Source organism: Muscardinus avellanarius (genome assembly GCF_963383645.1).
Source record: "Muscardinus avellanarius genome assembly, chromosome: 16".
Classification (NCBI taxonomy): Eukaryota; Metazoa; Chordata; class Mammalia; order Rodentia; family Gliridae; genus Muscardinus; species Muscardinus avellanarius.
In genome coordinates this window covers 7,532,646-7,546,614 of record NC_137802.1, presented here as the reverse complement: position 1 = coordinate 7,546,614, position 13,969 = coordinate 7,532,646, and the positions used below count along the sequence as shown (strand labels likewise).

The 13,969-nt window shown below is 42.6% G+C and overlaps 1 protein-coding gene across 3 annotated transcripts in view; it reads left to right on the top strand.

Moving 5' to 3' along the window:
• Nucleotides 1–13,969, top strand: part of NCOR1 (nuclear receptor corepressor 1) — a gene marked incomplete at both ends in the record, with an annotated part of 127,711 nt that overhangs the window by 85,883 nt on the left and 27,859 nt on the right. For all 3 annotated transcript variants that reach the window (XM_080714199.1, XM_080714198.1, XM_080714200.1), the window contains 9 exons: nucleotides 1,455–1,575; nucleotides 1,674–1,775; nucleotides 2,347–2,447; nucleotides 4,368–4,536; nucleotides 6,411–6,551; nucleotides 7,730–7,813; nucleotides 8,776–9,032; nucleotides 9,560–9,920; nucleotides 11,400–11,624. In XM_080714199.1, the coding sequence (XP_080570325.1) occupies nucleotides 1,455–1,575; nucleotides 1,674–1,775; nucleotides 2,347–2,447; nucleotides 4,368–4,536; nucleotides 6,411–6,551; nucleotides 7,730–7,813; nucleotides 8,776–9,032; nucleotides 9,560–9,920; nucleotides 11,400–11,624 (1,561 nt within the window). The remainder of the gene's footprint in view (nucleotides 1–1,454; nucleotides 1,576–1,673; nucleotides 1,776–2,346; nucleotides 2,448–4,367; nucleotides 4,537–6,410; nucleotides 6,552–7,729; nucleotides 7,814–8,775; nucleotides 9,033–9,559; nucleotides 9,921–11,399; nucleotides 11,625–13,969) is intronic.

Below are 13,969 nucleotides of genomic sequence, written 5' to 3'. Positions count from 1 at the left end.
GGGTCTCAATAAGTTGCAGAGGGCCTCACTGTGTAGCTGAGGGTGTCTGCGAACCACGATCCTCTTGTCTCAGCCTCCCAAATGCTGAGATTACAAATGCGTACCACCATGCCTGGCCTTTCCCAGCCCACTTTTGTATCCTTTATTTTGAAATAGGGTCTCACTAAGTTTCAGGTGGCCTCACTAAATAGCTGAGGCTGTCCTTAAACAAGTATTGGGATTATAGCAGTGTCCCACCACGCCTGGTTTACATGCTTTTTTAAAGGTTGTAAATATTAAATTGTAGGTGGTTGGTCTTGTTATGCCTCAGTTTATTCTGATTTTGATTACTAAAGCTTTTTTTTCCCCTGCTACATTACGTGTGTGTGTGTGTGTGTGTGTGTGTGTGTGTGTGTGTGTGTGTATGTATACTGGGAGTGGAATCCAAGGCTTTTTCTACCTCTGGGCTATACTCCCAGACCTATTTTATACTTTATTTGGAAGCAGGGTCTCACTAAGTAGCTGAGAGCCTCACTCAGAAGCTGGGGCTGGCTTTGAACCAGCGCGATCCTCCTGTCTCAGCCTCCCAAGCGCGGGGATTACAAGCGTGCGCCACCACGCCTAGCATTACTCTGCATCTTTGCTAATGTTGTCCTCCATAGCATTAGAAGAGGGATGAGTGTTGTTTGCTATAGTAGCTTACATGCTGTGTGTGCCATTTCAGTGCTTTGTTTATTGATATTAAGTATCATCTACAGGTCATTTATGGTCATATCAGAAGACATATCTTACTCCCTTTAAGAGATTTTTAAAATTTAAATAATTGTGCTGAAAATTTTCTTGCTTTACAAATATTATTCTTAATTTCTATTGATGAGGGTACAAATTTTTATGATTAGAAATGTGAAGCCGGGGCCAGGTGTGGTGGCGCACTCTTGTAATTCTAGCATTTGGGAGGCTGAGACAGGAGGATTGTGGTTTGAGGACAGCCTCAGCTATTACTTAATGAGGCCCTTTGCAACTCAGCAAGACTCTTATTTTTTATAAAGACTCTATTTTTTATAAAGAATAAAAAATAGACTGGGGGTGTGGCTCGGAGGTACACTGCCCCTGGGTTCCACCCCCAGTACTGCAAAATTAAAAAAAAAGAAGAAAAAAAAGAAAGTAAAAGAAAGAAATGTGAAGCCAGGCATAGTGGCTCATGCTTTTAATTCCAGCATTTGGGAGGCTGAGACAGGAGGATCATGGTTCAAGGCCAGCCTCAGTTACTTACTGAAGCCCTTTGCAACTCAGTGAGACCCTGTTTCCAAATAAAGAATAAAAAAATAGGGCTGGGGGTGTAGCTTGAAGATAGAATTTTCCTGGGTTCCATCCCCAGTACCAAAAAAAAAAAAAAAAAGAAAGAAATATGAACATTGACTTTAATATTGACCTTGAGAAAAGACAATATTTAGTCTTGTAAAATTACTTTTCAGGGAACACCTGGCACTTATTTGACTTCTCATAATCAGGCTTCCTATACTCAAGAACCAGCTAAGCCCTCAGTGGGATCTATCTCTCTTGGACTGCCACGGCAGCAGGACGCTGCCAAGTCAGGTGAGTGAGTTGATAGTCATAGTTCATCTGCATTTGTGGCATCACAGCTAGTAATTCAGCACGGAATCGCTTCACTTTCCTTCTGCTTTTGTTCACAGCTACTTTGCCCTATATCAAGCAGGAAGAATTTTCTCCCCGAAGCCAAAACTCACAACCGGAGGGTTTACTGGTCAGGGCCCAGCATGAAGGTGTGGTCAGAGGTAAAATAGAATGCAGTTTGACAAAAATATGAAACATTTGCCCCCATTAAAATAAGTAAAGTAGTCATTAATATTAATGCGTGATTGAGTCTTGTGGTGCTGGGGGTGAAACCCAGGGCCTGGCACGTTGCGAGGGAAGCACTGTACCACAGAGCTACACTCCCAGCCCTCATCAATATATTTTAATGATGAATTTTCAAGTTGTATCTTTTAAATTCTAAGTTTAAGTATTCTTTCTTTGTATAAATGATTTTAAAAGTTTGAAGTTTCGTTTGGAGTGTTGTAGCCCCGTGGAAAAGGACTTACCTGGCATGTGCAAGGCCCTGGGTTCTATCCCCAGCGCCACAGAAAAGAAAAAAAATGCAAAAATAAAACTATGAAATTACATGTCTCAGTAGTTCTTTTGAAGAATTACAATATTAGTTTAGGAGGATATTTCAATGAAAAAATTTTGTTTCCTGCTTTCTTCTCTTCTACCAAGTAGTGGCTGAGGTGTTTGTTTGTTTGTTTGTTTTTATCTATTATGTTAGAAGTGAGGTATGTAATTGCTAATGATTTTGTTTTGAATCAGGTACCACAGGAGCTATCCAAGAAGGAAGTATAACTCGAGGAACTCCAACCAGCAAAATTTCAGTGGAGAGCATCCCATCCCTGCGAGGTTCTATCACTCAGGTTAGTATCATCATTGCTAATGAACTTAGCAGGAGCTGAGGAAAAGCCAGACATCTCGAGAGCATTGGCCGTCCCGGCAGTGCACTTCTGTAGTTGAGTTGTTCTGGGTCATGAGATGGAATTCTATAAACCATCCACAGAAAGACATTAATGTGATCCTTTTAACCACAGGCTGTATTATGTGTGCTAAGGTTCATTTGAAAAGGTCACTTATTTGTAAATTGGCAGAAGAGACACGCTGTAATTGATGAAGCGCTCAGCGTTTTACTGGCAAAGCTTTTTCCATGTGTTCAGCTTAAGTCGAAATTGAGAAGAAAATCATTGCACATTACTTGCTTGCATTTTTTGTCTCTTGTGAAAAGGTAGTTTTACAGTCTCAGCAAGGAACATGGGCCATCACAATCTGGTAGGATGGCATTGGCAAAAGCATTGAGGATTAAGTATCTTCTGCCAGTTTTGTGCTAACTAACAAAGGTCTTTCTTTTCCTCAGATGTTCATTTTAATTTGAAATGTAGAATAGTCTTTACTGTCTTTTATTACATAGACATGAAAAGGGAAAGTTCTCTTTGGGGAAGTCATTATAAACATACTGTGAGCTGGGCATAGTGGTGCACGCTTCTAATTCCAGTACTTGAGAGTCTGAGACAGGATTGCAGAGGCCCTCTAATTTAGTGAGACCTTGTTTCAAAATAAAAAATAAAGTAGCTGCAGGAGGTGTAACTTAGAAGTAGAATGCCCCTGAGTTCAATCTCCAGTACTGCCAAAAATAAATAAATAAATAAATAAATAAATAAATAAATATACTGTGCTTTTGCCCAGCAACAGAAGTTTTTGCATACTGTCACATGTTTTCTCTTCTCCGCCCTATCCCTGTTCCGTAAGATAGCAGTCCTCATAATGTGGTCCCAGACCCGTAGCATCAGTATCACCGGGGAAGTTGCTGGACTTAAATTCTTGGGCCTCATCCACATGGACTGTAACCCAGCTCCTGGGGGTGGGGCCTACCAGTCTGTTTTCTGAGCCCTCCACAAACTCTGCCTCAGCCTCTACTCAGGGCAATGTATACCTGGGCATCAGCAGCCCCACTCCAGACAGTGAATCAGAATCTCCCAGGTGACTCCCCCCAGAGACATGGTTTCTGTAGTATGGAGCACATATCTCTGTAGATAGTTACATACTTTTCAAATCTTTCCTTCCACATTTGGCCAAAGTGCATGTTTTGTTTTTTCAAAGCAGTTAATGCTTTAATATGTACAGATGGAAAATCAATGGTCCTATTGTATTATTTCACTTCATATTTTCTTTTTGTCACTCTAGTATCTAAGCATTGGGCACTGAGTCTAGGGAGGCTACATTTTATCTTAGAATCTGCCTGTCCATTTCCACGAGCACTTCTGAGGTGGATGTTAAGGATTCCAGGTGTCGAGCCCCTCGGCCCTTCCTGCTGCACATGCACCTGCTGGCAGCCTCGCTAAGTGGCTGAGGCTGTCTGCAAATCACGATCCTTCAGTCTCTGCTTCCCGAATGCTGGGATTACAAATGTCTGCCACCACACCAAGCTTTTATTAGTAGTTTTTTTTTTTAAGTTTTATTATATTTGCATGATCTTAGGCCTTCAGACAAACTTCTGAGAACTAAGTCCCTCAGTAGAGGTTTGACTTCAAGCTAGGGAACAAAACTGATGCCTGTCTTCCTTTTATATTTTCTCTGACAGGGTTTAAGGATAATGGTACAGGATTTCTTTATTAATTAAAATTTTAATGTCTGTTTTCTCACGTGTGTGTGCTTTCCTTGATGATATGGTGTTCTGATCCTTGGGGTGACAGTTTTAAGTTTCGGGAACAGTTTAAATTTCTGGAACGTCTGGGCCTTCTCTCTGCTTGAGTGACTTTTGTTGCTTGTGTTTGCTTTGATGACAGGGAACCCCAGCTCTGTCTCAGGCTGGTATACCAACTGAGGCTTTGGTAAAAGGATCCATTTCCAGGATGCCCATTGAAGAGAGCAGTCCAGAGAAAGGCAGAGAAGAAGCCACATCCAAAGGCCATGTTATTTACGAAGGCAAAAGTGGACATATCTTATCATATGACAGTGAGTATCAGATGCACGCAGCAAAGCCAGTCTTATAACGTGTAACTGAAAACAGACTCTGGTGTTCCCACGTTCCTGCTTTGGGGAAGTCACTTTTGCCAAGGGGGTTAATAATAATATCTGCCTCCTGAAACTTTTGTGAAAAATTAACTGAGATTTACAGTGAAAAGTAGTTAACAGTGCAGAGCCCCTAGGAATTGTCCCTGTGACTGGTAGATGACATCATTAACTGATCAGTCATTTTAGCCTGAGAAAGAAGTCTTTATTTCAGCTAAATGAAGTGGAATAAACTGGGCTTGATGTTGCACCCCTGTAATTCTAGCACTTGGGAGGCTGAGACTGGAAGATTATAAGTTCAAAGATAGCCTCAGCAACTCAGAGAGCCTGTTTCAAAATAAAAAGTAAAAAGGGCTGAGGGTACAGCCCTAGGTTCAGTCCCCACTGCCACAAAAGTTAATTAAATTGAATCACTTTTATTTCAGTGGGAATCATCTTTTATGAGTTAGGAATTATGAAGTAGATAATCTGGTAATCATGGAAAAAACATTGATTTTAATTTCTCCTTAGTAAGCTGTGTGTGGTAGCGCTTGTCATCCCAGTATTGAGAGGCTGAGACAGGATCGCAGGTTCATGGCCAGCCTCAGCTACTTAGTGAGGCCCTCTGCAACTCAGTGAGACCCTGTTTCAAAATAAAGAATAAAAAATAGGGTTGGGGGTATAGGTCAGAGATGGAATGCCTCTGGGCTCAACCAGCAGTAACAAAAAAATTTCTCTTTAGTAGCCAGGTATGGGCTAGGGGTGTAGCTCAAAAGTAGAATGCCCCATGTTCAATCCCCAGCACCACAAAAAAATAAATGAAAAGAAATTATACTTAGTAAAACTACTTCACTGTCCATATCTGTCATGTGAACGTTTTCTCCAAGTGCAGGCCTCTCATCGTGTTGCTCAGGGTGGGCTGAACTCACAGGCCTGTCACCTCAGCCTCCTGGGGAGCCACAAGTGTTCCCAAGACTTTGGAGAATGGAACGGTCATGATTTCTGGCACGCTTCTGTGTATTCCTCCCTGCCACAGCCTTCTTTAAATCTGGGCAGATATTCAGTGGCTGCCGACTGCATCCTGCCTGCAGCCACCCCTTAGCCCAGTGGTACCTGTGTTGCTTCCTGCTGACGTTCTGTAACCTGCCATGCTTATCTTGCCCTCTGTCTCCTCTGCCTAACCACTGGCTCTTCATTTGACCTTTGACTCAAGCAACTTATTTAATCCTTCCTTCAGTTATCAACTTTTGTGCCTTTCTTTCTTTCTTTCTTTCTTTCTTTCTTTCTTTCTTTCTTTCTTTCTTTCTCTCTTTCTTTCTTAGTACTGGGGATGGAACCCAGGGGCATTCTACCTTTCTACCTATTTTTTATTTTTTATTTTGAAACAGGGTCTCATTGAGTTGCAAAGGACCTCACTGAGTAGCTGAGGCTGTCCTCTAACCGTGATCCTGCTGTCTCAGCCTCCCGAGTGCTGAGATTACAAGCGTGCTCACCACGCTCAGCTTATACCTTTTTTGTAGCCAGCTGTACTTGAACCTCAAGCCGTCAGGTTTCGCTCCTGGCGTTCTCATAGCACATGGCGCCTTGCCTTTCGTCCTCTGTCACTGGATAGGAAGGGACTGTTAGTTTATCCTTACCCACCAGTGTTGAGTACATTTCATGAGGGGAAGGAGCTTTATGTAAATATAGTAGAACGAGTGAAAACATATGTATATGGGAAGTTAGGACAAGTTATGTATTACTGTTTTCATAAGATAAACTGTGAAATTAAGATAATTTATTTACTATACATTGCAGACCTTGATCTCTGTCTGAAAAATTATTTTTATATTCTGCAGATATTAAGAATGCCCGAGAAGGGACGAGGAGTCCAAGGACAGCTCATGAAATCAGTTTAAAAAGAAGCTATGAATCAGTAGAAGGAAATATAAAGCAAGGGATGTCAATGAGGGAGTCTCCTGTGTCAGCCCCACTCGAGGGTAAAGTGTTCCTAACAGTATTTTGATACATCTAATTTTGTATAGTAAGTGTGCATTGTTGAATTATGTTTTGTTCAGTATCTGTCATTTCTACCCAAAATTTATATTCTCATATCTGAATAAATCAGGAGGCACATGGCAGTAGAGGGAAGTAAAAATGGAATATAAATCCTAACATAGGCAACTGGTATCGGAACACACATTCCCTCCTGATGAAGTGAGTTTCAGAATGTAAACGTTGTTTTGAGAACTTTTTTTCACTTGTGAGGCAGATAAAGCAGGTGTTAGGACTGGTACTTGACCACACGTGGTCATTCAGGAAATGATCCCTGTGGTTGGGTTGGGTTGGGTTAATCGCTCTACCTTCTTTAAATCTTAACCTGCTCTAGCAAATTTTAATCCAGGTGAAATACTAAAAGCAGGGTAAGTCCTATGTAATATCCTTAGAACTGAACTTTTTCTGTATTAAAAAAACAAAAATTCATTTACCCTTACTTTGTTGTTTTTTTCAAACTTTGATTCATATTTATTGACATTATAACATGAAATTTCTTGAAGTGAATTACAGTTCTTTCATCTAGGTTTGCATATTTTCTCCTTTTGTGATAACTATATTTTATGTTTTCCCCTTTTCTCCGGTGTATTTCACAGTTCAGCAGTGATTTTCAATCCTGTGTGTTCTCTCTTCTTGCTAAAGATACATTGAGATTTTAGATTTAGCTTTGAACATATCTTTTTCTTTCTTTTTTGACATATTTAGGTAAATGTTTGCAGAGAATTATATGATGTCATATTGGGTATCCTTTTTATTTTTTACATGATATCTGGGAAACTCACAAATTTAAAACATAACCTCTCAGCTGGGCGTGGTGGCGCACGCTTGTAATCCCCGCGCTTGGGAGGCTGAGACAGGAGGATCGCGCAGGTTCGAAGCCAGCCTCAGCTACTGAGTGAGGCTCACAGCAACTTAGTGAGACCCTGTTTCCAAATAAAATGTAAAATGGGTCTGGAAGTGTAGCCCGGAGGTAGAAAGCCTCTGGGTTTCATCCCCAGTACCACAAAAAACAAACAAACATATCCTTTTTTCTATAGAGCTGTTAACATATACTCTGTGGATAGCACATGTGAGTCGACATTCAGGTTGTGTGAGTAATTGACTTTCTTTCTTGTTCTGAAAGGGCTGATATGCCGAGCATTGCCCAGGGGGAGCCCTCATTCTGACCTCAAAGAAAGAACTGTGTTGTCTGGCTCCATAATGCAGGGTAAGTTTGCTGTTTCTGTTGCCATTTATTTATAACTGCCTTAGTGGCAGTGTCATTCAACATTAATGTACAGAGCATGAAACCTGCGTTTCAAAATACCTTTTCTTTGCAAATATGGTCTTGATTATAACTTGTCTTTGAACTAGGTATGTTATTGGAAGATGATAGTTGCCTAATCTTTTAACATTGAGCTGTCTATATTACCTAAGAACCATCTGTGCTTGTGATGAATGATGTATTATTATATCTTAAATAACTACAAAAATCTGAGTAATGTATACTTATTTGAGGATCTACTGTAAACAGAAAATTGATTATTTGAAACTGCAAGATTGCAGGACTTTTTTTTTTTTTTTTTTTTGCGGATATGGGGATGGAACCCAGAAGCATTCTACCTCTGTGCTACACTTCCAGCCCTACTTTTTAGTCTTTATTTTGAAACAGGGTCTCACTGAGTTGCAAAGGGCCTCACTAAGTAGTAGCTGAGGCTGTCTGCAAACCTGTATTCTCCTGTCGCAGCCTCTCAAATCCTGAGATTACAAGCTTGCGCCACCACGCCTGGCTTGACATTAATTTTTTTTAATTATGGTAAAAATATACATATATCAGAATTTACCATTTTAACTGTTTTCAAATGTACTATTCAGTGGCATTGTGGTACAACCATCAGCATTGTTATTGTTGTTGTTCTTGTTCTTGTTATTATTTTTTTGGGGGGGGGGTTGTTACTAGGGATTAAACCCAAAGGCATTCTACCTCTGAGATACATCCCAGACTGGTTTTATTTTTTATTTGGAAACAGGTTCTCACTAGGTTTGATGAGAGTCTTCCTACTTGCTGAGGCTGTCCTCAAGCCTGCGATTCTCCTGTCTCAGCCTCCCAAGTATTGGAATTACAGGTGTACACCAACACACCCAGCTAGGATTATTTTAATAAATACATTTCCTGAATTCTCTTTGAAGGCACACCAAGAGCAACAACTGAAAGCTTTGAAGATGGCCTTAAATATCCCAAACAGATCAAAAGGGAAAGCCCTCCCATTCGAGCATTTGAAGGTGCCATTACCAAAGGAAAACCCTATGATGGCATCACTACCATCAAAGAAATGGGGCGCTCCATTCACGAGATTCCACGGCAAGACGTTCTGACTCAGGAAAGCCGAAAAACGCCAGAAGTAGTCCAGAGCACAAGGCCAATAATTGAGGGTTCCATTTCCCAGGTAACTAGATCACAGTTCTGAATTCCATTTAAGACTGCTCCTTACAAAGCATCTTAGAAAGTGACTTTGCCGGGCGTGGTGGCGCACGCTTGTAATCCCGGCATTTGGGCGGCTGAGATGGGAGGATCGTGGTTCAAGGACAGCCTCAGCTACTACTTAGTGAGGCACTTTGCAACTCAGTGAGACCTGTGTCAAAATAAAGAATAAAAAAATAGGGCTGAGGTTGTAGCTTGGAGGTAGAACACCCCTGGGTTCCATCCCCAGTACTTTGGGGGGAAAAAGTGTGACTTTGTAGTTAGAAGCAGTGCTTAGTATGTGAGACCCCTCAGAAGTAAACATGAAAGGTTTTCTCCTCTTGTTGCTATTGGAAAGTGTTATTTCCCACAGTGTCCCAGCGTCAGTAAGTTGAGCCATCGACATGAATGAAACAGGTCACTAAACATAGCTGCCATAGGCCCGGCTTTACCTGAAATGGAGTGATATCCAGATGACCTAGCTACCTATGATGTCTGTTTCTTTCCCTTTAGGGCACACCAATAAAGTTTGACAGCAACTCAGGTCAATCTGCCATCAAACACAATGTCAAGTCCTTAATCACAGGGCCTAGCAAACTACCCCGTGGAATGCCCCCCTTGGAAATTGTGTCGGAGAACATAAAAGTTGTGGAAAGGGGGAAATACGAGGATGTGAAGGCAGGCGAGCCCGTGCGTTCTCGGCACACGTCAGTGGTGAGCTCCGGCCCCTCCGTCCTCAGGTCCACGCTTCACGAAGCACCCAAAGCACAGCTGAGCCCAGGAATTTACGATGACACCAGTGCCCGGAGGACCCCCGTGAGCTACCAGAGCACCATGTCCAGGGGATCGCCCATGGGTAACAGAACTTCTGACGGTGTGTTGCTTTCGTCAACTGGTCTGATCCTTTCTATTGCTCCTTGGCGTAGGTAGTGGGATGGAAGCAAGCCTTTTGGCGCTCATTTGGAAGGAGGGTTGCCTTGTCGAGGGAAAAGCTCCCCACGATTGAGCAGGGTGGAGCTTTGGAGTGTGATAAGCCAGTGGGAGTTTTTTGGTTTTGACAGGCAGATTTGTTTGATCATGGCAAACTTATTTTGTTGGTACTAGGGATTGAATGCTCAGGTGTTATACCTCTGAGCTATACCTCCAGCCCTATTTATTTTTGAAATAGGGTCTCACTAAGTTGCTGAGCCAGGCCTTGAACCTACACTCCTCCTGTCTCAGGCTCCCAAATACTGGGATTATAGGCATGTACTACCAAACCTGGCTGATCTTGGCAAATTTTGTACTGTCGAAATTTTAGCAATTATATGGCAGTGATAATTGTACAACATCATGTATTTATTTAATGCCCCTGAAGTGTAGCATTTAAAGGGGCTAAACTGGAACATTTGTGTTACATATATTTGGCTGCAAAGTGTGTGGCGATACAGGCCTCGGGGGAACAGCCTATCCACTCTGAAAGACATCATCTAGAGCAGGAGGAGTTGGAGTAGGCAGGAGAGTGGATGTTGCTGAGGGAACACGAGCGTAACTGTGGAAAAGGAGAGCAAGGAAAAGAATTAGTGCGACCCGTGGCTAACAGGTGGCAAGGAAGTTAGGCAGCACAGGCAGAAGGGGATTGAAGTCTGGGTGTGGTCGCCCTAATCCCAGCTGCTCTGGAGGCTCAGGCAGGGGGAGCTTGCATTCGAGGCTGGGCTGGACAGTGGGATGCTAAGACCGAACAACTTAGCGAACAACTTGTAAAGGGGCTGGGGAGTGTGGTTCAATGGCAGAGCACTTGCTCAGCACCCCTGGGGCCATGAATTTGACCCCCAGTACTGCAGAGAGAAGGGAAGAAGAAGATAAGATTTGGTTTATACAGGGCCAGGGAATTTAGAATCGTTTCATACACAAGATAAAATCATTTGTAATTGCATTTTCTGAGGGGCATTGAGGTTCAGTGGTTTCAGAATTTAAAGTAAAAGTACAGTACTGTAAATACAATAAAGCACAATGCTAAATCAATGTTCCCAAAAGGAACAATTTTCTCCAAATCTCAAGGCTTCTACTACTGCTTATACTTGCATATTTTGCAAGATTGAATGTTAAATGCTTATGGGAAGAAGATAATAATATGAACATAAGCCAGGTGTGGTGGTGCATGCCTGTAATCCTGGGAGGCTAAGACAGAGGATTGCAAGATTGAGGCTGGCCTCAGCAATTTAGCAAGACCCTGTTTCAAAATAAAAATTAAAATAGGACTGGAGGTGGACCTTGGAGGTAGATAATGTGTATTTGAATGGGTGAAAAATGGATAAATGCCAAATTTTGCAATTTTTCATAAGAATTTGTGGCATTGGATATTATTTTCCAGTTACGATCTCTTCTAGCAAGTCTACCAATCATGAAAGGAAGTCTACACTGACCCCTACCCAAAGGGAAAGTATATCAGCCAAGTCTCCAGTGCCTGGGGTGGATCCTGTTGTGAGCCACAGCCCATTCGACGCCCATCACAGGGGCAGCACCGCAGAAGTGTATCGGAGCCACCTTCCCACGCACCTGGACCCAGCCATGCCCTTCCACAGGGCTCTGGATCCTGGTAAGCATGATCCACAGTGAGAGACTACTGTGAAGAAATAATGTACCTGCTGTGGCCTCTTCTGTTTTCTGTTATATACAATAGGTAGACAGTCGTACATGTCATTGTGTAGCTAAATAGATTTTTCCTGACTGGACACCAGGCAACCAGCACCCAGATCAAAAAATAAACTCGATTGCCAGCACCCTTAGAGAAGTAGAAATAATAGATAACTGAAAAGCCTTTGTACTTGATGGCAGTTGGTGAGGTTAATTGAAAAAGCAGGTTAATGTGAGATGACAGAATGTGTGCTTTAAACACATGACTTTACAACACCAGTAGCTGTCTGTTGTCAGTGATCAGAGCTGAGGCCTTTTCTCAGTCTGCTGAATAGACCTCCTTGCCGCTGCCTGTCTACCATAAACTCGTATTTCCAGGTTTGGCGCTTTTTTCCCCCCTCTTTCTCTCACTCTCTCTTTTTATTTTAAGGTAAAGCTAGATTTAAAGACAATTTCAAGTAATCCGGCTACAGAATCCTGCTAGATTTTCTTCCCGGTCCTTAAGAGTTGTCTGGCTCACCTTTGATTCTGCTGCTGCTGCTGCTGCTGCTGCTGCTTTTTTTTTTCCTTCCCCCCCCCCCCCCACAGTACAGGGCAAGGGACCCAGGGGCATTCTACTTTTGAGCTACACCCCTAGCCCTGTTTTTTATTTCATATTTTGAAACTGGGTCTCACTGAATTGCAAAGGGCTTCACTTAAGTACCTGAGGCTATCTATCGACCAACGGTGATCCTCCCTTCTCATCCTCCCAGATGCTGGGATTACAAGTGTGCACCACCATGCCCGGCTGATTCAGCTTCTGTGTTGAGTCTTTCCAAAGTAGCCAGCTTAGTTTTGGGAGAAATAACTCTTTTTATTCCTCTTTCATGGACTTCCAGGAGATTTCATTAGGTCACACAATCTAGTGACAAGTACAGCTGAATAAACTTGGGAGTGCATGGTGGTGGTGGTAGACAAGGCCCTGATAGACACAGTGTGTGGGTTCCCAGAGGGCGGTCCGCGGTCCGCGCTCCGCGAGAGGATGCTCTCCCTAGTTCTTGCTTCTCTTTGCTACTGTCAGCTGGGCCATGATCACACATTTGTGTTCTCCATGCAGACCTTTTTTCCAGCCTAAATTTGCTGCTCGTTATGTCCTCCGAATTGAAATTGGGACCCAGAGTACCTGTGTCTCCCTTTGGTCCTTAGGGAAATATTTTTTCATTACGAGTGTGCCAAATTTAAAAGTTAAGAATGACTTATGGTTCATAGTGATAGGGAATTTGTAGAAAATGTTTTATCTGAAAACTGTGTCAGTACCATCAAATTATTTGTCACTTGAGAACATTGTTTCAGAGATGCCCGCACCTGGTCTAGAGAACCCCAGCTTACTATGGTTTGTGCCACCTGGGATTTCTCGGCTTGCAGGGATATGAAAGTGGTGGGCAGTTGGTAGGAACCGTGCTTGGGATCGTGGCTTTAGATCCTTTCAGGGCTAGCGACTTGCAGTAGGAGCCTCCCTCGGCAGCTACTACTGCTTGCGCTCCCCACTGGGATCGTGAGGGTGCGTTGCCAAGGCTGTGCGGGTGCTGCGTCGCTGAGCGGCGTGCCTGTGGGTTAGGTATGGTCTGTGCATTTTCAGGTGATGTTTTCAGCCTGCAGTGGGTTTATCAGTTGTGGCTCGATCATACGCAGAGGAGCACCTGGGCCTTTGAGAATGTCGACCAGCCCAAGGTAGACAGACAGCTCATAGTCTCACCTGGCTTGGAGCTCTGGATGGAGGGGAACAAATATTCTAGAAAGCACACCAGTGCTTTTTCTAGGGAGAACACTCGTATATGAAATAGTTCACTCAAGTTCTGAGACAAAAAGGCTCATAATTTCTGTTGAATGTCTGTCATAGTTCTGTATTTTGTATCTGTTTCACTTGTGAATTTTGAGCCTGAGCTGAATTATAAGTGTTTTGTGGAAAGGGACATTACCTTTTACTTTTTATCATTTCTGTCTTTTCATAGCATCCTGTGCCACTTTCTGAAGGGTTTTAAGACTCTAGCTGCCCCTTTTATTAGAAGACATTTGTAGCCATGTATGTATTTTGCCTGTGGTTTTATTTTTGCTACAGTGACAAGGTGAATAGCTGTGGCAAAAACTCTAGGGGTGTATCATCTACCCTCTGTAGAAAAAGGTCCGCAGGCTCTGCTCCAAATGTATGCACTAATTAAACACATATAGGCTACTTATTTTTATATCTAGAGTGTTAAAATTGCTATGTCACAAAGTGTGTTCATACATATTTCTATCTGTATGTATTGGAAAGTTAGTACCACAAAA